We start from the raw sequence: 26,539 nt of genomic DNA on the forward strand, positions 1-26,539 counted from the left end.
GAACATTGATCGTCTGGCGAACATTAATCACAGAGTTGCTGCAAAAAACATTCTATTGAGGGAGTCGAAATTCTGTTCTTCAGGATGTCTGTAGCTATTCCACCTTCTAAATCGATCTTCATATAAGGTTTTCTTTTATACAGTAGTTAGTTTTGCATTGAGCAGTTTGAGTTTTATACCCTTATCAGCAAAATGCAATGGATACCCGTTTCGGTAAGTATTTTCTTAAGGAGGCTCAGTTTATTAGGTTTGACATTGGAGCTACAAATTATTCATATCCATATAACGAGAAATATAAAAAAGTTTTGCTTCCGTCTAATGGGGACTCAGCTGTGAAAACTTGACAAGGGTTTCATATAAAAAGATTTCCTAAGAGTTTCGTCGTATTTCCACATTACTTCGACATCAAGAGAGCGAATAATCTGTTTGTTTTAAACGTCATCGAATATATATTGTACACCACAAGTGCACCGTTATAATAATTCGTTCTAGTAAGATTCCAGTAGTCATATATTAATCTGATTATCATTTATGTATTTTCAAACAAAATTGATAGTCTCTGTGATAGGAAAATCAGGGAATAGTGATTCAACATCAAATGAAATGATATGTTTGTAGTTTTTATTCACGCCTTTTATGTAATTAATGATTTCAAGAGTATCATGTAAGGGATCTATACAAATACTTTTTCGTACCGGTTCAAAGAAATCTGTCAGCCACTTTGCTAAAGAATGATAATGTGATCCGAACATATCAAGAATTGGCCAAGTTTGTGTATTTTAGGCAAACCATATAGCCGTAGATACTAGTGACCTTGTTCGTTTTATACGTTCGTAAATATCTTCTTTAGTTACATGATCACTTTTCACTCTCTTAAGTACCACATTCAGTTGCTTTTTGATCCTTTCATTGATTTATTTGAAGAATTTGGTGTTGTCTGACAAGTTTTACATTTTGTTGACATAGATCTTACAGTCTAACAGCACTAAACCTTAATCTTTGTCTGGATGTGTTTTGTTAGTAAATTCAAGTTGATTTTTGTTTTTTTTTGTTAGAAAACCCTTACCTGTTACTTTGTGCTCATATATTGGTTGAAGCTATCGAGAAGAGTAGATTTAAAACATTAAAGTTCCTGGTCAGTGATTGGACTTTATCCTAAGTTTGTTTGATTAAATTTTCGAGTTAAACATTTGTGTGAATTATATTTGTGAAATTTTTTCATTTATGTCATAGACTTCTGTCCCCAAAGATAAGTTTTTCACTTAGATATTTGATAAGGATACTAAAGGATGAATAAACAGGTATCTTTCAGTTTAATCAAGATGAAACGTGTGAAATAAAAGAATACCACCTTATAGTGTTGTTTTCCGAATATTATCAAAAATTAGTTAGAATTTTATGACAGAATTAATTACAATAAAAATGGCTTTTGAAAACATTGTTTTCTTATAATTACTGAGTTTATTTTACTTAAATATAAAAAATTTTACACTTGCAGTGCATGCATTATTTTATAATTTGCTTGAGTTGTTCTTTAAATTAATGTATAGGAAATCCGGTAATTAACACTAATAGCGTAATATCGTCAAGTGTATTTTATTGTTGAAAACTCAAATCTTACCATCATTCAATAATCTTCGTTTATAAAACTTATCACGCAACATGAAAGTTCAATTTTTGATCTGATTAACTGTGATAGTTTTTTATTAATCGTCAAACTTCATTGGGTAGATTATCCTGCGATTCTGCGAAAGCAATTAGGTTACACAAAATTTGCTTACAGTGCTAAAATCTTAGCAGAAATGTTAATCTTAAGTACTGTTTTCCTAATATCGCAAATGAACTTAACTTTTTGATACTTGTTTGGTACTGCTTTTAGTTTACTAAATTTCTGAGCGCTTGAAGGTTATGTTTTCGTTACGTTACCAATAGAGTTGTGTCATTTGATTTTGTCTTCAGTACGCTACTATCAATAACATGTTTTCTTACAATTCGTCTTAGTTCTGTGTTAGTGGCCAAGTGTTACAGTGTTGTGTACTAGTTGCCATTATTGATTTAACCAACAGTATAGATCATATGGGAGTAGCTCAATCGTACCTTGTTACGCACGTACTGTAGATCTGTACTAAACTCCTAGAAGCAAGAGTATGAGACATTCGAATGTTTAATCTGTGTAACTAGTTTGTTCATATGACAATTAAAATTGGTAGTTTTATCTTAGTACAATCTGATAAAAACACGCTTCAATTTATTCAACCGATAAAACAGTAACTTTTTATTACTGCTATATTTATTCACAATATCAGCTCGCATCATGGCTAACTCATTATTATTTTCAAAAGTGGAAATGTTCGATATTTTGTTTAAAAAAAAACGTTTGTCTACACAACTAACAACAAATCTTCTCTAACTTCAGACAATTTACAAATAAATACAATTTCATTAAATCTAAAAAAGAAAGCAAAATAATTTGATTTTTCTTAAATCATAAAGAGATATGCCTTGTTAACATTTCACTGCAAGATATTTTCCCGTTATGAACGTTTGATTCGAACGTGAACTAATAAAAAACAAAAATAAATAAATCATATGTTATTTAATAAACTGTTATTGATTGGTTTGTATTACAGAATTATTAAAAGCATTAAGAAAGAAAACGATTGTACTGCAATCAATAATTGTTACTATGCCTGCCATATAAGTGTTAAAAAATACCTAAATATATTGTGAGCAATTTTATATCCGATGAAAACTTATGGAATGTTCGATGAGGCAATACAAAATGGATTACTATTCATAATGAACAAATAAGTTTAAGACAAATTCTTTTGTTGACTGACACAATAATGTTTATTTACTGTATCTTTTATGATATGTCAGAGTAAATAATGAATCTTCGGTAAGTACTTACGACTTGGAAATTCATTTTGACTATGATTTTAAATAGAACAAATGAAAGAAAATTTTAATTTCAAGCTTTCAGTATGAAAGATTAGTTTCTATAGTTATTTAAAGTAATATCTTGATAATTTTATTATTTCTCTTTATGTTACAGAATACAGGAAGGTTGTTAGCATTATTTCTATATCCATATGTAAATATGTTTTATTTTACCTTTGTTGCTTGTACAATTTTAGTGAACATGTCACGTTCATATGTTTGAGTAAAAGGTCAGTATTAACATACCGCAAATTCTGAACGGGCTTAAAATTAATTAAATTCATTACGAGATAGAAATGTAATAAAATCGTTGACTGAGTTTGTGAAATGGAGTTTGCAACCGATAAATAAACACGAGTTTTACTCCCGATTGATGAGAGTAGGTAAGGAAACCTTATCTGTGTAGGAAACAAAGAATCAATCACATAGTATTGTTTCATTAAAACTCTAAAAAAGTAAAAGTCCTTCATACAATCAACAGTTATGTAATTTATGCTTCACTTAAGTTTGGAAAGTGACTAAATCAGCCTTTTCCTTATTTAATCACTATGATCCCAACATCATAACTAATTTGTTCATGGTTCATATTGTAACTTTCAAGGTGAGTGGATACGTGTTAAACCATAATATTCCTAACAGACAAAAAATTACTCCATACTTACCAATCAATTCCTACAATGTCGGACAGATTATTGAATTCTACAACGCAAGAAAACACTCAGATGCTAGCCATTCTCCTTGACATTAGCTGTCATTATAAGAATGGAAACCTAAGCTTTACACCACTTATGTATTTAAGACTGGAATATAAATTCCTGTCATTCATCGAAATCTATAATTAGATAAACATATCCTCTGAGATACTAAGCTATTAAACGCAGGAAATTGAATTTTCTACTCAATGAAATATTACAAATATACTTGTTTTTTTAATGTTTCTATTTGTTTATCCATCGAATAATTGATTAGCATTAAAAGTTTTGATGGTTCTTATCTATTATAAAAATTTAATAAAAAGCTGTCACCTGTCATCAGCAGACAACAAATCATATTCAAAGTACCAGATATCTTCAGTGGAAGCTAAAATCACATCAAGATGGGTTAATTATTTGAATATGACAATGTATGAAAATCACTGACATGTTCGAGTTCCCAACAATCATCGTATGTACAATTGTTAACTTGATGAAAGATGAGACCAGTCTACTTTTTTGGAAAATTTCATATTTTCCGTAATAGTTTAATCAACGTCCCGTTATGACATTGAGACAAATGAAATAAGATATTTAAGAATTCCGGACTAGTATATCTTTTTCCAGTATGATATTTATGTTCAGTAGGCACTGTTTTCCTTCATCAGCTATACGCAGACATTTAGTTATGAAACCTAAGCATAAGTTACAATAAGCAAAGTACTTGAAAACAATAAATATGAATTCTCCCTTAGATCTCATTATTTACGAAAATATTTAAAGTTTTCAAACAAATGTATACGGTGACACTAATTTGGGAGGATATACTAGCATTTATGCATAGATAGCTTAATGTTACAGTGAAGACAGGATACTGGACCAGAGCAAAATCATATATATATAAACCTAGAAAATGGATAGTTTTCTAGCTCCTATGATTTTAATCAGTCTCTAAAGAATTTTGTAGTAGAAGAAAAACATGAAATAAATGACTTACCGTTTGAAACAACTTTTTGACCTATATTTTTGGTACATATTGTAGGAATTAGGAGACTAACAGGAATTACCGTAGGTTAGTTCAAAATTTCGTTGCATCTGTCACACTTGAAAAAAAATATAATGAAAAGTTAAGAACTTCAACATTAACTTTTTAATTAGGTTTCTCTGTGCTTGCTATTATAAAGTATGATATTAATTAATCGGTATTGGGTGGACATTGCGATATATTATTATTTAAACAACAAGTTGAATTGTCTTATGAGCAACAGTTTATTAAAAATTTTCTTACACTATTCCAGTTGTTCTTCTTCGTCTCCGAATAAAGTTTTCTGCATTGAATATCCAAAATATCGCAGGGTTTACTGTTGAATTCAGTGGTACCAAATGCTTAACAAGTTAAAATGAGTAGTATAAAGTTATAGAGAAAATACGATCAAATGTCTAAATAAAAGTGGACGACAGTGAGTAGTGTATTAATTTGTAAAAAATGAAACATGCATGTTAATTCATTTGTCAAATTCCTATAATAGAAATAGTTATATAAATTCAATATTCATGAATTACACAAATCTTCACCTACGGTATTTTATCATATCTAACAAGCGAGAGCATGCAAGATGATATTTTACAGTTGTTATATGTAAACTCAATACCTCGTGATTCATTTTATCTATGATCTTTAATGCTAATACTCTCTTGAAATTAAGATGTAAGAAAAACTGAATGCATATAAGTAGTACTTTACATCAGTTAATTAATTAACTAATAAGTAAGGAGAAATTGAATAGTTAGTCCCAGTTTTAAGTAGTTAAATGTTTGGAATTGTTCCTGTAAACATTTATAAATTGGTTAAGTGATTTTATTCTTCAAGTTGTACCATAAAAGTAGTCACGTATTCACAGTTCGACCGTGACAAGACGGCACTTAATTATCTAAACCAAAGACGTGCAACTACATTTTCTAAAAGATAAACTTAACTACAGAAGTGCGAAATGTATAAATAGTCATATTCACAGATAATGAAATCATTTTTGAGACAATGTTTTTCAAATCCAAGAAAGTGAAATAAGACTATTTATTATGCTATACAGGAAGATGTATTTTTAAAACTAACTTGAATAATTGGTGAATATTTCATCAAATATGGAGCATATCGTCTCATATATCCATAAGTAACCATTAAGTTCCATACCATAAATGGACACCAACAAATCACATAAGCTAAGTGATAAAACATAAGTAAAATTATTGTTTCGTTTTAAAATACATTTCTATCCATTAATCACAAATTATGGTTATGAAGTAATACAAGTTAACGATTAAATCTAACTTGGATGTCTCCAAAGTTAATGTGATTACAAAGGAAGTAAATATCAATACATTTCAGGAATTTGTAATCTCGACCTTGCCTTTTGGCTATTGCTTTGTTTGATATTCCTCAAAGTTATTTTAAAAATTATGACAAGTTCACTTATTTTTTTATGTACATCGACTCTTCTGACTTGTCTGGTGAATTTACTTAGATTTACAGTAATTACTTTGTCATCTTCAGATAATTTCACGGACCATATGTTTAGTTTGCGATACAGACATCATGTATTAGCTTTTACCAGATAAGTTATGATCCATAAAAGCTGTTTAATATTCATTGCTTCCCATATTTTCGTATTTATTAATATATAGATTCTTAATCAATAAATAATTAGTACAGATGTTCTGGAACATTTTACAAACAATGAAAATAATCACATTTGCTTTTAGGTGTCATTACCAAGGTTTGTCTTGATAATTTTCTTTGAAGAATTGGCTTACACTGGGTCACGAAACGACAGAAAATTCAAAAATCTAATTTTTCTACTCGCCGGGACATTAAAATTATGATATTTTTATTAACACTTGCTAGTAGGTTTTACGTCCACATTTTTGACGAATGATTCAGCTGTAAATGGTACAGTGACGTTCTACAGTTTCCACTGAATTTTTGTTACTAAGGTATCAGTAGCACTAAGGTCTAATTTAATGCATAATACACATTGAAGTAGGTTCATACTTAAAGCGAGAGTTATATGGGTTAAGACAATTTCATTAAGACATAAAAACATTATATTAAGAAACTGTCAAGATCACATTGTTCATATTAACTGAATCAACGTCTGTCCAGTTCAGAAAGGAACTAGATTATAAATACATTCAATCATATATAAATCTGAAAAAAATTAATTCAATTATTTACTTGAGACTATCAGACAAGTCATTTTGACTGTTTTCACTTTAGCACGGGATATACAACTGGAATGTACATGTTTACGGTTAATACGTCTAGATAGTCCAATTCGCAGACTCTTTTTATCGAGTGACAATTCACTTAGCTTCTTGTTTGATATAGAAATCGTAGTTACAGAAAGTGGATTGCTTAGATGTTTTTCCTGAGATCGCTTTTGACGCAAATCTGGTAGATCATTTATTCTGAATTTTCGAGATTTGGATGCACTCCAAATTTTAATTACGATGATAATATGACAGGTGGCTATAATAAATGCTGGTATGACAAAAACTGACATTGCTATAGAGGTTAGATAGGCCTAAAATTAAAAAGAAAACAACCGACATTGTTTTGATGAAAAAAAATGACTTGAAAATAATTCGGTTCAGAAATAAACTGTTAGGATGAAAATAAAACTTGTGAATGATCTATTTTGAAATATTAACATTCAGATATCATCACGTTTGTGAAAAAAATTTAATTTTATAGGTTTGTTAATCATCTTAAGTGGCTTATGAATACCAGGAGATGACTATTGTTTGATATACATAATCAATAACTGACTAATCATATCAGTGAAGCGCACTTTTTGAAAGCCACCTAGTTTCGGTTTAATTGTAAACAACTTTGACAGACATGGTAACAGTAATCCGAACGAGCAGTCAAGGGATTCATAATTAGCTAATTTTTCATCTCATAACTCTCCTAAATATTTTTAAGACAGCCTTATATAATATTATATACACAAAATGCGTGACTACTAAGAGGTGTATCTGAGGACACCGCTTGAAAGTGGTATAAGAACCTATGTTTGTCTGCAAAGTAAACAGGAATTATCATCCGAAAGATTTAGTGTAAAATATTAATTTCATTTCTATTTCGAAGAAATGAATTGTTTTTCGATTCAGAACTTTACACTTTACTAATTATACGAAATAAATGATCAAGCTAGTGGTAAGCTCCTTACTTTTGTGATCTAAACTAAAACGTGGATAACATGTACAAACCATATGACCACGATTTTGTGACACAAACCACATTATTATGAGATCAATAAAAATCGACTAACAGTATGTATCTATAAATCTCTATTCAAAAGACCAGACTATTACTAGTTAATGCCATTAAAGACCAGAAAACTTTCGGGGGTTCAAGTTATAAATCTATGACACTATACGGATTTAAGTAAATATTTAGAAAACTCTATAAACCTCAAGAGCTTCCTCTGATAGGTTATTAGTTAGTTATGAATAATTTCAGAAACTACCTCAAAGTGTACTCTGACGTCCAGTCAAGCATGACTGTTTTACTTTTTGTATCGAAGTAAATATTCAATTGTTTGACGTCTTACTTTACATTCTGATACTTGGTTTGTTAGTATTTAAACAATTACTTATCGGTTATCTTCGTTATCAATATTTAATCAGTTTTAACTTATTATTCCTGTTTTAATAGATGAATTTCTTCCATTAGAAGAATGAATTACATTAAAATTTATACAAAGTAATTTTCATTGAGATCTTATTTGAAAACTTCCTTATTTTATAGGTATTCTGTAACCGGTTTTAAGTGTATGGTGTGCTGCTAATAATTTTTAAAATAAATAAATGATCTTGAAAACTACTTAATAGTCTACGTAAATCCTTAATATAGTACAACGTTTATCTTTAGTTTGCACACATGGGTTAACTGAATTATGATATAATTGTCTTTTTTTCCCGAAATTAAACAAACAGAAGGAGATAAAAATTTATGTTTACATTCACATCAACAATATTTTATGCAGTTCGGACATATGTTCTAACAACCTGTGTAATTACCGTCTCCAAACTCTGTATGAATCCTATATAATTCAGACAATTAATGATGATTTATGTGGACTAATAATATTAAATATGATTATTCTTAATTTTACATATTTTGATGGAGTTTTGTTCTCTGAGCTGGATAGTTTGGTTGTGGAGCTTTCCTCGTTCTTCTGAACGACATCATCAGCACAAACGTCAGATAGAAGTGAGGCGTTCGCATTTCTTCATATGTGGTTCACAGGTTGTCCTGTAGACCCCGATGTTGATTGGTTCTTGTTGACCTTAAACTTGTCATTGTTTACTTCTTTGTTTTGGTTGTATCTCCTATTAGGAGATCAAAATCATCCACCTGAGGTAAAAGTCTTCTACACCATCCCATAATTTTATATATAACTGACTTCATAGAATCAGTTGAATTCTGACAACGATGTACGTTTTAATAGTTAAAAAGATGAATAAAACTACTAATCGATATACACAGTGAAATGATATAATATTACACCCGTAAAATCACCACTGAAAGTCATTCAATAAACTGTTCAGCAAATCAATTCACATTTAGTAAAATAACAGCATTATATACAAATACTTAACAAAAAAATCAGTAAATGTAGAAGTCTTTTAAAACATAAGCATTTAAGAAGTGAACGTTTCTCAAGTGACCTAAACAATAATTAAATTAAGGCTTGACTATGAAGCTTGATTTTCAGTCATCATATCAACATTTTAGAGTTAAATAATTCCAGTTATTTCGTGAATTTACAAATAATAACGGATTACATTATGATAATCAGATTTACTATTAAACAGTTTTTTGCATATTGAACCAGGTTTAAAAAAGCATTCAAGAAAATTTCATTTAATACATACACAAAACTTATGATGCCTTCACTGACATCTGCTTAACCTATGTGTAAACTTACTTGTGGACTAATTCTGCTAAAGTCGAATCGACAGTTTTCATACTGTGTCCCTTCATAAACTTTTTGAGCTAGCAACGCTGTAGGTATACCGCATACCACTGCTGCTAACCATGCAGATCCGATTAACATGAGGGCATGTGTTTCTTCAAAATAACAATAGAGAAATAAAAACACAGCTGGTAAAGAGTTTGAATTTTGCTGATACAGAAAAACATAATGATCCTAGAAAAAACTACCTATCTGATGGCTAAAAGGTTTTGGTTTTCATTATCTATTTAAGATGTGGTTTTACTACATCACAGCAAGATTAGTATTGTAACTTAAGAAGTAATCATAAATTTACCTATGATTTAAAAACTTTTCAGAATGCTTAAATATTGTGTAACGGCGACCCTCAAATTATTCCAGTCTAAATAACTACGCTATTTTTTGAAGTATTCACCAGAAGCCACAAGGTCAGTATTCCTATTCAGAGAAAATAATGTCTCATAGAATAATATTGCCTGCTTAAAAATCTTTTTATAAGTTGTAAGGTAAGTATCATGAACGTAATATGGAGATATGAACAGCAAGATGTAGTCGTTTAATTATGTAGATTAATGTAAATTATCCTCAAACATAGTTTACATTAGGAACAAACTTCAACTGTTCAACAGTTGAAAACAAGATAGCACATCAGACAAGATCCTTTTTGGTTTGAGATACCTCAGCAAGACGCATGTAAGACTCTATAAAGAATTGAACTAGGAAATATAAGATGATACAAAATGAGTATCACCGTCTATTTTTTAATAGGAATATAACAATCGTCATCTACTTATCTTCAGCAGTGTTTCTGGAGCAACTGATTTAAACATTTTTCTAAGCAAAGTAAGATGATATTGAGCTGTTGAAATAGTCTATATTCACAAATTTGCAAAAGTTGTTATCTACGGATAGATTATTTATTTTATCAGTACTTTTCAGTTGTTTACTGCTTTCAGTTAAGACAAGTGGTTATAAATATGAATGCAGTTATAAAGATAACAACTATTTTGAACGTTAAAAATGCGTTGTAGTTTTGTTCAAATCGATCAAATCAGTGCGAGAATGAGTTTCGGGGAATGTTTTTTTATGACGGATTTCGCTATTTTGAAAGATTTTATGAAATATTGTCTATGAATGTAAATCAATTCCCTCTTTTACTTAGGTTTAAAAAACAGATATGTAAAACACTTACTTTTACTAAATTTCGATGAGGTAGCTCGGAGCGGTCTACATACAGCCTCTGCACGATCAATACTTAACGCTATTAATGCGAAAGAGCTTCCGTATGTTATGGTAGTCTGGAAGTTATTGACAATAAAACAATGATTTATCAGTGAATTCGAAATCATAATAATCATGCATATTGAATCTATTTGTCGGTTACATTTCAGAGATAAACAATTGAATATTCAAAAGTCAGACAGAAACATTTGTTTTCATTGACATTGTCATCAGTTTCCAAATTATAAATCGGCAAGTATTATATTATAATAACCAATTTATTTGCGAATACGTAGATAGGTTATTTTAGAATTAGTAATTATTATCAGTTGAAAATACTAAGTCCATATAAACGTAAACACTTTCAAAATTGTAAGTATCATTACCAAGGTTTGACTTGATAAATTAGAATAAATTGGGTAGATTGTTATAAATAAATTAATATATATCAAATTTAATCCAAGTTTAAATTAATTTTGATTTGATTATTTATTCTCTGAAGAAGTGGCCTAAACTGAGTCACGAAACATCAGAAAATTCAATTTTTCTACTCATTGGGATATTACAAATATATTAATTTATTTACTTGCAAAGTTGGTCATATAAGATCATATTTGGGGTCACTCTATCAGGTCTGTCTTATAAATTTATTGCATGAAAACCCCAGGTAATGAATGCTTCCCTGTGTTTTTCCTTGCTAAACATTCCGTGATATTTTTCAATACTGTTATCACAATAAATCTAACATAATATTTCCCCTCTTTCGTATCATATTTATTTGGTTTTCCTATTGTTAACACATCTGACCTTAAAATGGATTTTAGCCTAAAGTCTTAATCTAACCATACATTGCGGATTTTATAAGTACTTACAGTCAAGATAAACGGTTCGTTATAAACTTGGAACAATAAAAATTAAATCAAATCGGCAGTTGCATTATCAATTGATCTGACAAATCGGTGCAAAGCGTTGTGTGAACATGTCTGATCTTTGTATTCGTATTCGTAATGTTGTAACTTATATGCGTGTATGATTTTGAGTTTTCACAGATGAGCATTTTTGCATGCTTGTTCATATTCATTTATCTATAACACTGCTTGTTTATGAGAATCATATAAGATGAAACGCAAACTTATTTACTTGAGTTGGCCGGTAGTAACTTTCAGCTATGCATCTATCTATTATCGTCTATCTGCTGATTTCTACGAATGAAACATATACTTCCAAATTACACTGGTATCCGAGTTATTTTTTCTCTTATCAATAAAAGATTCATTCAAAGTAGGTATATATATATATATATATATATATATATATATATATTCGTGATGTTAACCATAACAATTAATCATAGATTTCTAGCTTTTGAATAAAGGAAGGATCAAACTTTTCAATACTTTTAAAAATTGGAGCTTGACTCTCTGATTTACTTCTGCCATATGCAGTGTTACGAATTAAGTCTTGGAGCGTCTATGTGATTATTAATTACTGAGCCAAAGGTTCATGTAAATAACGTCCTACAACTAAACAATCCATTCCAGATTCTGTTTACTAATCAGTACTACTTCATATGCAAGAACATTGTTCTCACAAAATAACTTGGTTGATATATAATATGCATTAAGGAGGTTTAATAAAGAATACGATTTAATATTCACATGAAATATATAGGAAAATATATTTCCGTACAAAGTATTTAAAATAGTTCAAACTTAACAGAAATCATTTGCCATTTTTTTCTTTTCATATCTAACAAACATTTTCTGTGACTTTTTATTTAATCAAAATTATATTTTTAAGCGGTTATACTTGAATGATGTACAGTAAATAACTGATTCTGTTTTATATAGATGATATATTTACAATATAACTGTGGTGTGTGCTACCAGATCGACAAAGGTAGTATATAACGCTAGTCAGGATGATCGAGAAGATCGAGGAGGAAAGAACGGTAACAGAGAGCAATTGGCATAGAAATACAGAAACAATGAAGTCTGATACAATTGACTGACATTTCGAGAAGTATTTACCGTATGGTTCTCAAATTTTACTAAGATACCCTGTATTTTTTATTCAAATATATTCGATTGTCCCTACTTGTGTTCTCATTTACTACATAATGTGTTGTCTATGTTGTATCCTTTCGGAAATTTCCCTATAAATCATGATAGAATAATTCAATAAAAAATAAACATCAGCAATTTAATAGTTGAGACCATGAGTCAATTAAAGCTAGACGATCATGAGAAACCTGGAAGCACTGGACGGCCATTTCGTCATAGTGTGGGAATTGTTGTTTCTGGATTTCTTACTTTTAAATTTATTTGGATAAATGAATCTAAATATCTAATGAATCAGAATGAGAGTTTTCCATTCTTAAATTTTTAGTTCATGATGGACAATATTTAAAATTTTTTTAAATGACAGTGACTTTTCTGAACATTATAAAATGAATTTTCGGAGTTACTAAACAAGCAGTTAAATTATAAAGATCTTGAAATGGAATTGGATAAAAATTGTTAGTTATGGCTAATGTTTTTACCATGAAATGGTTGATATTGATATGATGTAGGAAATAATTTAAAAGTTTTGTTTAGGTCTGAATAAGTCTGAAAAGTCCTAATTGTAGGGCGTTCAGAAAATATATATTATTCCTCTTTAATGACTCACATTAACTCGGCGCCCAAATATTGTGAAACTATTCGTTCAAATTTAAACGAAAGTTCTTATATATAACATCAATGTTTAGATAAATTATTCTCTCATAAAACAGATTTGTGTTTAGGTTCTACTTCCCCAATGATCTAGAAATTTTGTAATTCTTAAATTAACTTATCTATACTGACAATAAAAGGAAGAAATCGTGAATATAAAATATAATCACTTACAGACATATACTTCACTAGTTTACAAACAAATGTTGGTGCATAAAATACAATTGTGATATTCCAAATTATTTCCGGTAAGATTCCACCGAGGGCTACAAAGAGATCTATAGAAAATAAGAATAATAGGAAGAATCAATTTGTGCTAATAAAGATCGGATAAAAAATAATCATGCTTAAATCCCTATATGACGTTTTCAAAAGAGTTGAATTTCTTTTATCTGGTATGCTTTATACCTTTAAAAGACGATTTTACTAGGCTACATCAGAACTGAAAAATAGTATGAACATAAGATTCATTATGTTTAGAAAGGTTCACACTCTCCTCACAAAATTCAGTCTTATAATCATGACGGCAGCTGAAAACCAAGTTATTATGCACTTGCAAAAATAGTTTCCTCACACAAGTTTAGCGGTCTTTTTGTTTGCTATGTTTTGTCAAAGTTTTAGGTATAAGAATAAGCCAATTATAATTAAAAGATGTGTTAATTCTTCAAAAGTAAGTATACTTGGTCAATTCCATGTAAATGCGACTCAGGACATCTAGTCGATAACAATGGTTATATACTTTTATTATAAAATCAATCTATAAAACAAGTCTATTGAATATAGATAAGGATCTATTATTCGAACTAGTAAATTATTTGATAAACTTTTACAAATGCTTCTGACTTATGTTAGATTTTTCAGTGAACCCAGATATGATCAGCAAATATCGCAAAACATTGTTGTATCTGAATTTCTTTTCATCATTAATCACGGCTAAATTAAATGACTCAAGCGCCAAACTGCTTCTAAAATATAAGTTAAATTACTGTTCAAAGATTTTCAAAGTTGCCATTCAACTTATTCAGACTATTCAATATATCGTACTGGTAAGTAAAAATTTCAAACATTTCGAACTTTCTGCAATCGTAAACATTGACTTAATGGTTTTCATGTGATATCTAATAAAATAAAAGTTGATTGTACAGTGACCGTTATTTACCCTTGAGACAAACTATAATTAAATGGAGGTTATTATAAACTTTGTTTGCTGAAGACATTGGTTTACGAATTACCTTAAGTATTGTTGGTAATTGTTCAAAGACACAATATTCTGACGAAAACATTTAATGTCGGATTATTGATAAGAAGCTTATTTTACATGTTTCCTATAATTGCTATTTGATTGGTGATTATTCATGATAAACAATATACACAGTTTAAATGCCTGGTCACATTTTCAACTTGAAACCTTTTCCGAACCGTGATATCTAAATTTAATAGTGCTCTAAAGTTCATCTGCTCTATTGTTACTAGCTTTAAAATATGCAAACGTTTTTTTTAACAAGCATCCCAGACTTAAAAATGATTTTTGTAGAAAAATAGATGGTGCTACAATGGAATCTCGTTTATGTTCTCTTCCAATAGGCTGATTTATATGACATCATGTGAATAGTTGCAATTAGCCAATTTATAACTGAGTAGAAAGAAAAGCTTAGTCCATTCAGTAGCTAGACGACTGTGCGCAAAAGATCCATGTTCAGCTCATTCTTTTTTTAATCGACATACCACTCCTAACTTTTGGAACTTGTAAGTACCAATTATTATCTTGTTATTTACTTTCTTCTTTGCTGTGAATTGAACATTCGTCTTTGGCGTTATGATTCTTATTAACTTGAAAACTATTACACAAACTTTTGATAGGTTTGAGTACGTTTAGACTGATATCATGAATAGATCAGTGTTAGACCATCATTGAAAATCTGGAAGAATTGGACGTTCTTTTCGTCCTTGTATGGGACCCCTCAGCAGTGTGAACTCAAGATTCCGAAAACGAGACCTCAGGCCTCGCGCTCAAACGCTTAAACTTTAGGCCACTGAGTAAGCATCCAATGATGGTTACGACTGGCTTCAGTCAATCCACGATACTGCTCGATCGTTCACCATTGTTTTCAGTGAGTCACGGTTTCTCATCTAGTCACTAGTGCGCAAATGATAAGCGTTCTTTCGTGAGGCCAAAAATCCTGAGCCCGAGCCCCGCGTTCGAAATCATGGATGTGCACTGCTATTGAATCCCATTTTAGGACGAAATGGCCGTCTAGTTCTCTTAGGTTCTCAGTGGTGGTCTAGCATTGGTCCATTCATGATATCAATCTAAACCTAACAATCTCCACAACCCTATGCTGATAGTTTTGAATACATTAATAAGTGAAATAACATTCTTCCGTTTACAAACTGTTATATGCATGTCTTGATAGTTTTTGATAACCTTATTAAATAGTACAATACCTCTTCATTTTTTACAAACTCTTATATTCAATAATTAGGAGTGTTTAACTGTTTTTAGTGGGTTTTTGGTGGTCTGATTATAATACCCACCAATAAGATTGTACAGCCTAAAAAATGCCATCGTAAAAAGGAAAATTTTTAGGACTAGATTGCATTCATTCTTTTCTTATTCTTTCCTTATGATGTTTTCAGTATAACAAGTTTCTTTGCTTCTTAAATCTTATTATGATCTCCAACAAAATAATTACTGTCATATTTGACTTTGAAATGATAGAATAGAAATCGATTTCGTAAAGTCGTTCAACATACGTACAAAAATATTTGGTTCGCTTAAATATAAATGCACCGAATAACGTAACAATGAGCAAGTGTATATCAATCGGCGATATAAGTTACTGTTTAATTCAAATAATATTCAAAAACAAACCAACAAAACAGTGTATATGTTTCCATCGGTGAATCGTTTTTGAATAGATTCTCGTATCTCTGCTGAGAAGTTGTGAATGTTAGTGTTACAGTGATAGAAATAAGGCAGCTGTGATATATTGAGGTTTAGCAAACATATTAAATCTATTAGAAATGTTATTTGCTTGTGTTGATAGATGAATTGTAAATATTTTAGAGGATTCACATTTGAGAGTTAAATTTCACTGACTATTGAATTAATAAACTAATTTTGATTCTTCCTGTTGAGAAGATAAATGCGAACTAGATGGAGACCATCAAAGCATTAAATCTACTGCGTAAATAAAAGATGAGTTGCTTTCAATGGTATGAAGCAAAATAATGATAGCTATTCACTATGGTCTGTTTTATTTCACATAGAGAAAATAAATTTAAGTGATATAATTGATGGCAAACCGAATAGCGATCAACATAAAGATTCATCTGTTAAACGTTTGAATACGATTACCGAAATAAAATGTGTTATTTTTAATCATAGTAATTCAATTTTCAGAATGAAGGATCATGAGGATCGATGTAATTTTTATAATTGAATTCATGAGTCGATTTAAGCCCGACCATTATTGGAAACCTGAAAGAAATGGACATCCATTTCGTTTTAGTATGGACTTCTCAGCAGTTCGAATTCACGATCCTGAACACGGGAGCTTCGGTCTCATGCGCGAACGATTAACCTCTAGACCAATGAGTCGGGAATCAGCGGTGTAAATGTCTAACTTCAACTGATCTTGCGCAACCATTCATCCATTGTCTGAGGTAGATGACTGTCTCTACCCAACAACGGATTAAACTTCACTGGTCTAACTTAGATCAACTCATGAATTCAATCATTAAAATTATTTCTATTTTACCTGTCGTCCTATTTACTAATGAAAACCAACCTTTTAATTTAAAACGACACTAAATTAAATGTTAGCTGAATATTTACTAAAATGTTTACCTGTAATAGCTAAATTAATAATGAATATTTTCATTTGTGTTTTGATTTTTCTTGAAAAAATCACACCAAGTACAGTCAAATTACCAATAACAATTGTAAAGAATAAAACCAATAAAATGATTAGTCCAATAGATTGTAGCTATAAACAAAGAAAAAAAGGGTAATCCTGTTAATTATAAGAAAAAGTCATAATTAAAAATGGTATTCTATTGTCATGATGCAAAATAATTGTTTCCTTGACTATAATCATAATAAGTATAATAACCTGATAACTGTTGTCACAAATGTCGTTTATAAAAGATAATTAATAATAACCCTATACTTTTAGATATAATGAATGAGATCTTTTGTCAGATAAGATTAGGTAGAACAGGAAATAATTATTCAGTACAATATTTATATACCTTTTGTAAGTATTTAAATGTTCATAGATATAGGCAAGCTGTTCTGTACAAGAAAAAGCTTATCTGGTAGTTGATTAAATAATATATCGGCAACATGAACAGTCATGGTTTATTACAAACCATCCAAAATTAGAAAATTCAAATGTGATATACAATAGATAGTTAATTTTATGTTTCATTAAAGTTGAATGGTGTTCCGTTGTGGTCAAAATGTACGGCCTTGGTTCCACTGATGTCCAGCAACCAACCTTAATTAAAAACTTGAGAATGAATGACATTATCTTAGCAACGTGCATAGGATTCAAACTTCAAATTGAACACAATGAGTTTTGACCTACAAATAAGTTTTTATATCAAATTACACCAGTAAATACTAGCCAAATAAGTTAATTCTTCAGATGGTGCTTGGAGGTAGTCAGCAGAAAACCCTGGACCCGGGTTTCGTGCTATTTGGCACTCGTCAGCAAGATGTACCAGTAACTTTGAGGGAACTGACGCTCCTTGATTGATTCGATCCCGTGTCACCCAGCTTCACAGTCAGATATGTTACCACTTGGCTATCCAGGCTGAGATATATTCACAACTGACTGATTACCACCCAGTGATCAATCAACTGTGAAGTTAATGCTTCCCATTTTTATTAATGTTTACACAAATATTTTAACAGTTTGATGAGCTATTTGAACTGTAAGATAAGAGGTGAATTTATATTCCTATTTTCAACACAACAAAAGCTAAAACGTTATCACAATAAATCGTTAGCAACACAGTTTTTACATAGTGAATTTTAAACATAACTGAATTAGTACTTGATTACATTGTTAGTGGTGTTTAGTATCTAAATTATAAAAGATGTCTAATTAAAATATTTATGTTTGCTAAAACTTGTAATTTATTTGGTACGATCAATACATTTCCCACACGTTAACTATATAATCAAGTTTACCAATCTTTCATAACTAAGTTTACATTTTCACTAAACAAATGAAATGAATATTATGTGATGATTAGATTGAATTTTCTTAACATTCATCAGAGTTTGAACAATTTGTTTCAGATAGTTTCTACAGTTATGACCAACTTAAAATAGAATTATTCATCCATCTATGATTTAGCTACAATCAGTAAATTTATCATTGTGAAAAATAATTGAGCAGTGGCTTTTATGTATCGCTACATAAAGTATAACAAAACCAGTAGAAAATGAAGGTTATGCCGGAAACATATATATATATATATATATATATATATATATATATATATATACTGATGTTTAGATATGTTGGCAAGTCACTAACTAGTTTGAACGGTGACTCATAGTGAGTGCGTGATGGGTATCTATCATTTGATGCAGATCACTAGTACGAATGTTTAATTGTAGATTTGATTAACAGATCATAAAAGATCTGGGCAAATCACTTACAATCATAATATAGACTGAGATAACTTTGCTGTACTGAGACTTTTCCACTTTTTAATGAATTCTTAAGAATATTTGTTCGTTCTAGATTTTTTGGTTATAAATGGCCATTGTGTTAATACACCACTTTTAAAACATTTAAATAGATTGAAGGTGAGATTTTCAACCTAATATTTTACGATTATAATTTATTGAAGAGTATATGTTCTGCATGTAACTTTTTTATATCAAGATTTTCAATTTCATTATAATCATAAAATCGAACAACGTACTTGAAGGTAGATTGAAAAATGAATGCAATAAATCTAAATTATGAAGTGAGTTATATTGTTTTATTTAATAATATTTCAATATAATTAGATGAAAATGAATGATATTTATCTCACTAGTAAATAATAATGATAATACAGGTTTTAGAAATAACTACAGAACGAAAATCAATTTACAAGCATAATCAGGTTGATACAGAGTTGGAACATATTGTATGATAATATCTGATAACATATACCATATGGTAAAACTATGACGACAAGAAAAAGTTGTATCTTATTGTTAATAAATTACCTTGTACGTTTACATTGCTTTGTACACTTTGATTTCACTGTCTTAATTTTAAAATAATTTATTCATATGCACAGATCCATTATCTAGATTTCTTTGTCGAGGTTATGAACTGAAGATATTTGTCGTTGTTAAGAACGTTTGAATAGATATTATACTTTCTACGAAAAATAATAACCTAAAAATTTACATGTTTGAATATATAGTAAATCAATGATTTATTATAATTTACTACTGAAGAACATCTGATTTGTGGTGTGCTTTGTTGAAATGAACAATAATCTTACATAATAAACATTCAAAATTGTAGATAAAGAACTGATAACTTTATTGTTACACAAAACTACGGACAACTGATAACATCTCTACAAGACGTTTTCCTTTACATAGCGGCCACTCATTTTTAAATTTTATAAATTTAATCCAAATTCTAGATAATAAAAGCAAAATAATGGCTGAATTGAAACTAAATGGAAGAATGTGATTATATGTAACTAGTAGACTAGGCTATAAAAATCCAATCAAATGAATGCTAAAGTACAAATAGATTTGTAGGGCTCGGATACATGAGATGTACGTATGTAGCCCAATAATAATATTTATTATCAAAAATAATTAACTTTAATATATTTAAAATATGATCTACTTCAATCACTTGGTGTTGTTTTACTTGTATCTTCACACTGTTATTTAGGACTGCAAGTGATAAACCTATTGTTGGAATATGTGCAACTTGTACAGATTACCTCGATATAGCCTTAAATCGCAAGTTCCGTTTAAAACCAGCATTTGATAAGTAAGTCGGTTTTATATTCTAATAGAATAATAAAGACTATTTAAACTTTCTGTATTGAATTAATAGTATGCAAAGTGATACCTTATAAGGATATAACTATGGAATAGAATGTAATTATTTGACATGGCATTTATTTATTTATTTATTTATTATTTACTTGAAAGTTTACTCACAATTACTTAGTCTAAATTAACTTTTTCCAAACCTCGTTTCAAATTTTTATTTCACAACATTCACCAGTACTAAAGTAGTTTTATTTCAAATACGTTTGATTAGTCATTTGATATATACTAAACGATACACGAGTGACTGGAACAAAATAAAATATGCAGTTGGTTCATGTAACGTATTGTTACATGAATCTTCAACAGTATGCTTAGATGAACGTCTAACAAATTACATATCTAATTCTAGTTATTAGTATGAAAACATAAGTTGAAACTGCTGAGGCGTACTGAACTTTGACAAATTCCTATTACAACATTATAGAAAAAAGACTTGAAAGCAAATACTTTGAGACACCATAAAAAATCTTTTAGAATAGTTCATAGTCTCCCGAACTGAATACTTATTATCTGACAATCAATTACATCATCTCTGAGTAGGTTTGAGGATTGCTCTAAACCAAGAAGAAAATGAAAATTTCGTTTACTGCTATCTACGACGTTTTAGTTATGAATTTCAAGCTTATTGTTAAGCACAAAATTTGTTATTCTCTTATAGAACATTTTCCTTAAGATCTTATGATTAGTCATAAACACTAAAAATAATTTCCAGATTTGAAGTGTGATATACAATTAAGAAATGTAATATTATTCCATTTATTATCTGAAGTCCCAATAAAATGTTATACAACTGATATATGATAAATGAACTTAAAAGAGCTGTATATCGATCCTTTAAAGGAATACATATGTATACATCAACTCAGGTGAATAACATACTATTTTATTCTGTTAAAATCATTCAGGCATAATGAATAAAGTCACATTTCAAGATACATATTATGTTGTCATATGTCTGATCTAAATATACAATTAGGAAATACAACGAATAAATATATTAATAAAACTATAGATCTATCTTATTGGCATTTCATACGAAACAACACGTCTACACAAAATTTCAAATTCAAATATACTATGATAGGTAATCTATAGAATATATATGATATGTAAGTTAAAGACATGAAATACCTCTACTAGCAAAATTATGTTCTGAATGAACACTTTTAAAAACCAATTTCACTAACATGTCACTATTCTCTGAAATGAAAATGAAAATTCATAAAAAATAACGATCTGAATATGTTATAAGATCAGTTCTTATTTGTTACGTTTTGCTAAATAAGAATCATATAAATTATCGTTTATAAGGACAAGCTACTTCAAAATTTTAAAAAAATACACAAAAGAAAAATCCATGATAGATTAATCACAATAATTTAAGAACATTATTATAGTCCAATAAGTCCGATAAAATTATATTTGCTTTACATAAATCTTATTATAGATAGATTTCTATTCCTCTTCTAGTATTAAAGATATAATTACGAGATTTTTGTCTAGTTTCTATGAAAATAATATTCAAATGTAATCAATACTAGTAATTAACGAAATTAGGAACATCTTCCAGACATAAAATGACTGTGTATTTTCCTATGTAACATTATTCTTTAGACTGAAGATCTAAAAACAAAATCCAGTATGTTTCCTAGTATTATTTAAGAACGAAACGTTTTTATACTGATCTAAACCTTTTTATGCTGATCAATCAGAAAAGTATTTATATAGATGATGATATAATATTAGCGTCACCTGTCGGTAATATTTTCTAAAAATGATATTCATCCTATTCTAAAAAAGAAAATCTAAAGCTCTACAAGTGTGATTAACAAATTGTTAAATTTCATAATGAATTTGTCAATATTATACTTTTTAATATCAGATGGGTTTTGTGGAGATTGTAGTAGTTTCAATAGTTAAGATCATGAGTCTATTGAAGCTAGACCACCATGGAAAACCTGGAAGCACTGGACGGCCGTTTCTTCCTATTGTGTGACTCCTCAGCAGTGCGTATCCACGACCTCGCCTCCTGCGAGATTCGCACACAGGACCTACTAATTTCGCGCGCGAGCACTTAACCACTAGACCACTGAGCCAGTCGGCATCCAACGGTGTTATTGTCTAACTCCAACTAATCCACGAAAATGAGCGACACATCCACCATTGTCTTCAGTGAGTTACTATCTCACAACAGACCTGGTTGAACTCCATTGGTCACTACTTGTCACTATAACTCCAGGATATACCTCGTGAAGCCAGTCACTAGTGAGCATATGTTGATTAATATCAGATGGATTTTGTGGATATTATAGTAATTTCAATGGTTAAGATCATGAGTCAATTGAAACTATATCACCATGGAAAACCTGGAAGCACTGGATGGCCCTTCAGTCCTGCTGAGGAGTCCCACAATAGGATGAAACGGCTGTCCAGTGCTTCCGGGTTTTCCGTGGTGGTCTAGCTTCAACTGACTCATGATCTTAACCATTGAAATTATACTTTTTAATTCATAAGTTCATATAACTAACATTTTAGCTGTGTTAAATTTTGCCGAATATACAGTAAAAAAACATATATCAGGAGAAATTCCAAGTAATGTTAAATTCTGAAAACTCTATTTCATTATTTGTAACCGTTCTTTAATGTATTTGATGATCACGATATTCTTGATAACCTCAGTATTTAAATGTTTCGTAGCTTTTAATAAAATGTATCAATAAAATCCATCTTTGTAATATAAATGCAAATTAGGAATTGATAGTATATTCTGTTATTTTTTTTTGTTGTTGTTGAAAATCAGCATTATAGTGACCTAATTTTAATACATGTCCTGTATAGTAAACTTTTAAACAAATTTATCTTATCTGAATAAAACTTTATTAAAATACCCATATAGTTTTTATTCTATAAATCAATGTAAATAAGTTAAAATGTTCCTTTCTAATTGATACATGTGCATTACTAGGTGACTATGGTAATGAAATAAAACTAAAAGGTAACATTCACCTTCTCATTACTTTATTGAGGTGACAATTATATTTTTAAAAAAAGATTTAACTGATAGGCAATAGGGAAACAATCTGATTAGACACGTTATGAGTGTAATTCACTTTTTCATTTAACTTATCTTTGTGGCCAAACATTTGAAGGGAGTCAGTTATAATTTAAATATATAAAGGTATTCTAGCTGACACCTAAAATAATAAATAATCTTAACTGTAAAACGTTTTTCACATTGAACTGGATGAATGATTGGAATAATCATGGTAATTTATTTATGAACAATATTCAAGCGAAATTTGACATAAACGTATATTGAGTTCTAAGATATACCGGTGGAAACACTTTTTAAAAAACTACACGTCCAGTTCAACAGTGTTTAAGTCTTAGATTTTGTTTTGGGAATTTGAATTAATTGGTGGCCTATTCCCAATATGAGCTCTATAATAAAATTTCTCACAAGGAGAACATTTGATAACAAAATTATTAATAAAAGAGTCTAAATGGGATTTCTTTTTTGACATCTATAGTTTACAATTGAGAAATTGTGTTGGTTGTCAAAGTAATGTAAAATTAAAATTAAAAATCATTTTAGTCATTCATAGGGCATTATTTATATTTACAAAGAGAAAAAACGAAAGTTTACATCTTGTTTTAAGTTAATAAACAATTTAAGTTATTCATTCATCAAAAACAGTTGTCTCATAGATATTCTTAAAATCGTTTGAAATAATCGTTCCAAAGGCATGTGAAATATATATACATATTCAAAGCTTGAGTAAAAAAATCCGTCACTTGTTGAACAACTTGATATTGTGGATCTATTTATCTCTGCTTGACAATGTTAGGGAATTGAGAATAAAAATCACATCGTCTATTGTTACGAATCAATATTTTGAATCAAATTATATTATATTTTGATCTTTATAAAAGTTTTGAGTATAGTGAGGTAAACTTAATATAATTTGAGACTATCATGTAAATTCAAAACTAATCATTATTTATCATTTGTATATAATCAATAATGACGCTTCAATAACATTCAATGTCTACTAATTAGAAGAAAGGCCTTATCAATAAAGTAAAATGTAGTTGTATTAAAAATTCTTGTGATCAAAGTTGTATTAAAGCAAATTGTTTTATACAACATTAATTAGCTGATCATAAAACTAATGTTGACCTTGTAGTATGATGATTACGTCATAAAATTTATCAAAAAAGCCCTTACACCTAAATCAGCACAATCGAGAAATAAAATCTACTATGAAGGAACCAAAATACTTTGTAAAGATTCGATTTTATGCAAAGAAAGTTAATCAGCCTAACTTCTGTATGTATAGACAAAAATTTATCACGTTTATCATTGGTTTTGCCCTTGAGAAATAGTTTATAAATAAAACGTTTTGGCCGCAACTTCCATTTGTTCCGCTGGTAATATGGATATTAACAATAACGATATTTTAATTATTGTCCTGACTTTACCATGGTGTATTTTTATAATTAATATCCAATTTGAACAATTTTCTACGATCACATACTGAGGAGAACTTAAAAAATATTTCATTTTTAGTCACTAAAATGTTTACACCGAGTACTGTCTTCTTTTTAGATATTAACGTACTGTACTGATAACATAGATCCTTAATTAACATTTTTTCAGATTTTGTACTCATTAAAGTAGTAGTCGAAATTCACCTGATCTTCGTGCCCCTTTGTGAGGTTCCAGTTTATTTCATATTTACAATCCCATTGTGATTAATATCTTTAATTCATCCATTTTATTTATTATTCTTGTAAAGAAGTCTGAACAATTCTTTTCAAAAGCAGACAACTTTACCTTTAAACAGAATGGTTAAATGTTTAATTTAACTACTCATCTTTTATTTGAGAACTAGGGTTTTGTGTTTTTTGCAACAAAACGAATTGGTCGATTTTAAAAAGAACATTTGGGAGGTAGGTCATTTACATCGAAGACAGTATTGATTGTTGTCTATAGTATGATCTACTTCTTCAGATATATTTATCGATCAAATTAACTAATAAAAATAGCCGGAAAAAAAAATTAGAGAAATGAACTTTCAAGAAGTACCATGTTGACAAGGTCAAATGAGATTAGAAATTATGAAAATTATTATTCTTTTAAAAATTTATAATTATGAAATAACTCACATGTTCATCTATAATAACATCCTTTTTATTTTTCAAATCCTCTGTATTATTATAGTCTTTATGACTTAAATTGAAATCCTTAGACTCAGTAACATTTAAAAATATATTTAGTTGATCATTCAACATAACGGTATTGTTGTTATGTAATTAATGAATAAATAAATAAAGATAATTGTAATTTATTCATTGAATTAATAACATTAGATTTAATTTCATTGACTAAAGAAAAAATATATATTAGGAATTCTATAATCTGCATTATAAAAGTAGCACAATTTCATTGGTTAAAAAATAATCATTTAGTCTACCAATAAAATGAATTTTAATAAAGGATAGATTTATTCGATTGAGAATAGATCGTATACTTTAATATTTACTAAATATATGTTATTGTCATTTAAATTTTAGTTAGATTTAATCATTAGAAAATGTTACTTGCACTGTTAAATGTGTTTATTAAAAAAATTGATCGGTTTTAATAATATATTTATGATAGATCCGATAGGTTCGTGGTTCGAATCCTGGATATTGGAATCGTGGATGCACACTGCTAAGGAGTCTCACAGTAGAACGAAACTGCCATCCAATGCTTCCAGGTTTCCCATGGTGGTGTAGTGTAAATCGACTCAACCTTCGGACAATATTTATGATATACATTTTCAATAAATCAATGAGTAAATATTAAAT

The 26,539-nt window shown here is 29.4% G+C and overlaps 1 protein-coding gene across 1 annotated transcript; it reads right to left on the reverse strand.

Moving 5' to 3' along the window:
- Nucleotides 1–2,272: 2,272 nt before the first annotated feature.
- On the reverse strand, nucleotides 2,273–26,083 carry AVPR1A (Arginine vasopressin receptor). The gene is made up of 10 exons (XM_051216116.1): nucleotides 25,853–26,083; nucleotides 17,438–17,576; nucleotides 13,762–13,865; nucleotides 10,845–10,950; nucleotides 9,626–9,768; nucleotides 6,865–7,213; nucleotides 5,746–5,852; nucleotides 4,921–5,018; nucleotides 4,630–4,735; nucleotides 2,273–2,560 (listed from the first exon to the last, which is right to left on the reverse strand). Exons 1-9 carry the CDS (start codon nucleotides 25,976–25,978, stop codon nucleotides 4,711–4,713), a joined length of 1,197 nt encoding a protein of 398 aa, XP_051066672.1. The 5' UTR covers nucleotides 25,979–26,083; the 3' UTR covers nucleotides 2,273–2,560; nucleotides 4,630–4,710.
- Between the last annotated feature and the right edge of the window lie 456 nt (nucleotides 26,084–26,539).

The sequence above is a fragment of the Schistosoma haematobium genome, chromosome 4 (genome assembly GCF_000699445.3).
Source record: "Schistosoma haematobium chromosome 4, whole genome shotgun sequence".
NCBI lineage: Eukaryota > Metazoa > Platyhelminthes > Trematoda > Strigeidida > Schistosomatidae > Schistosoma > Schistosoma haematobium.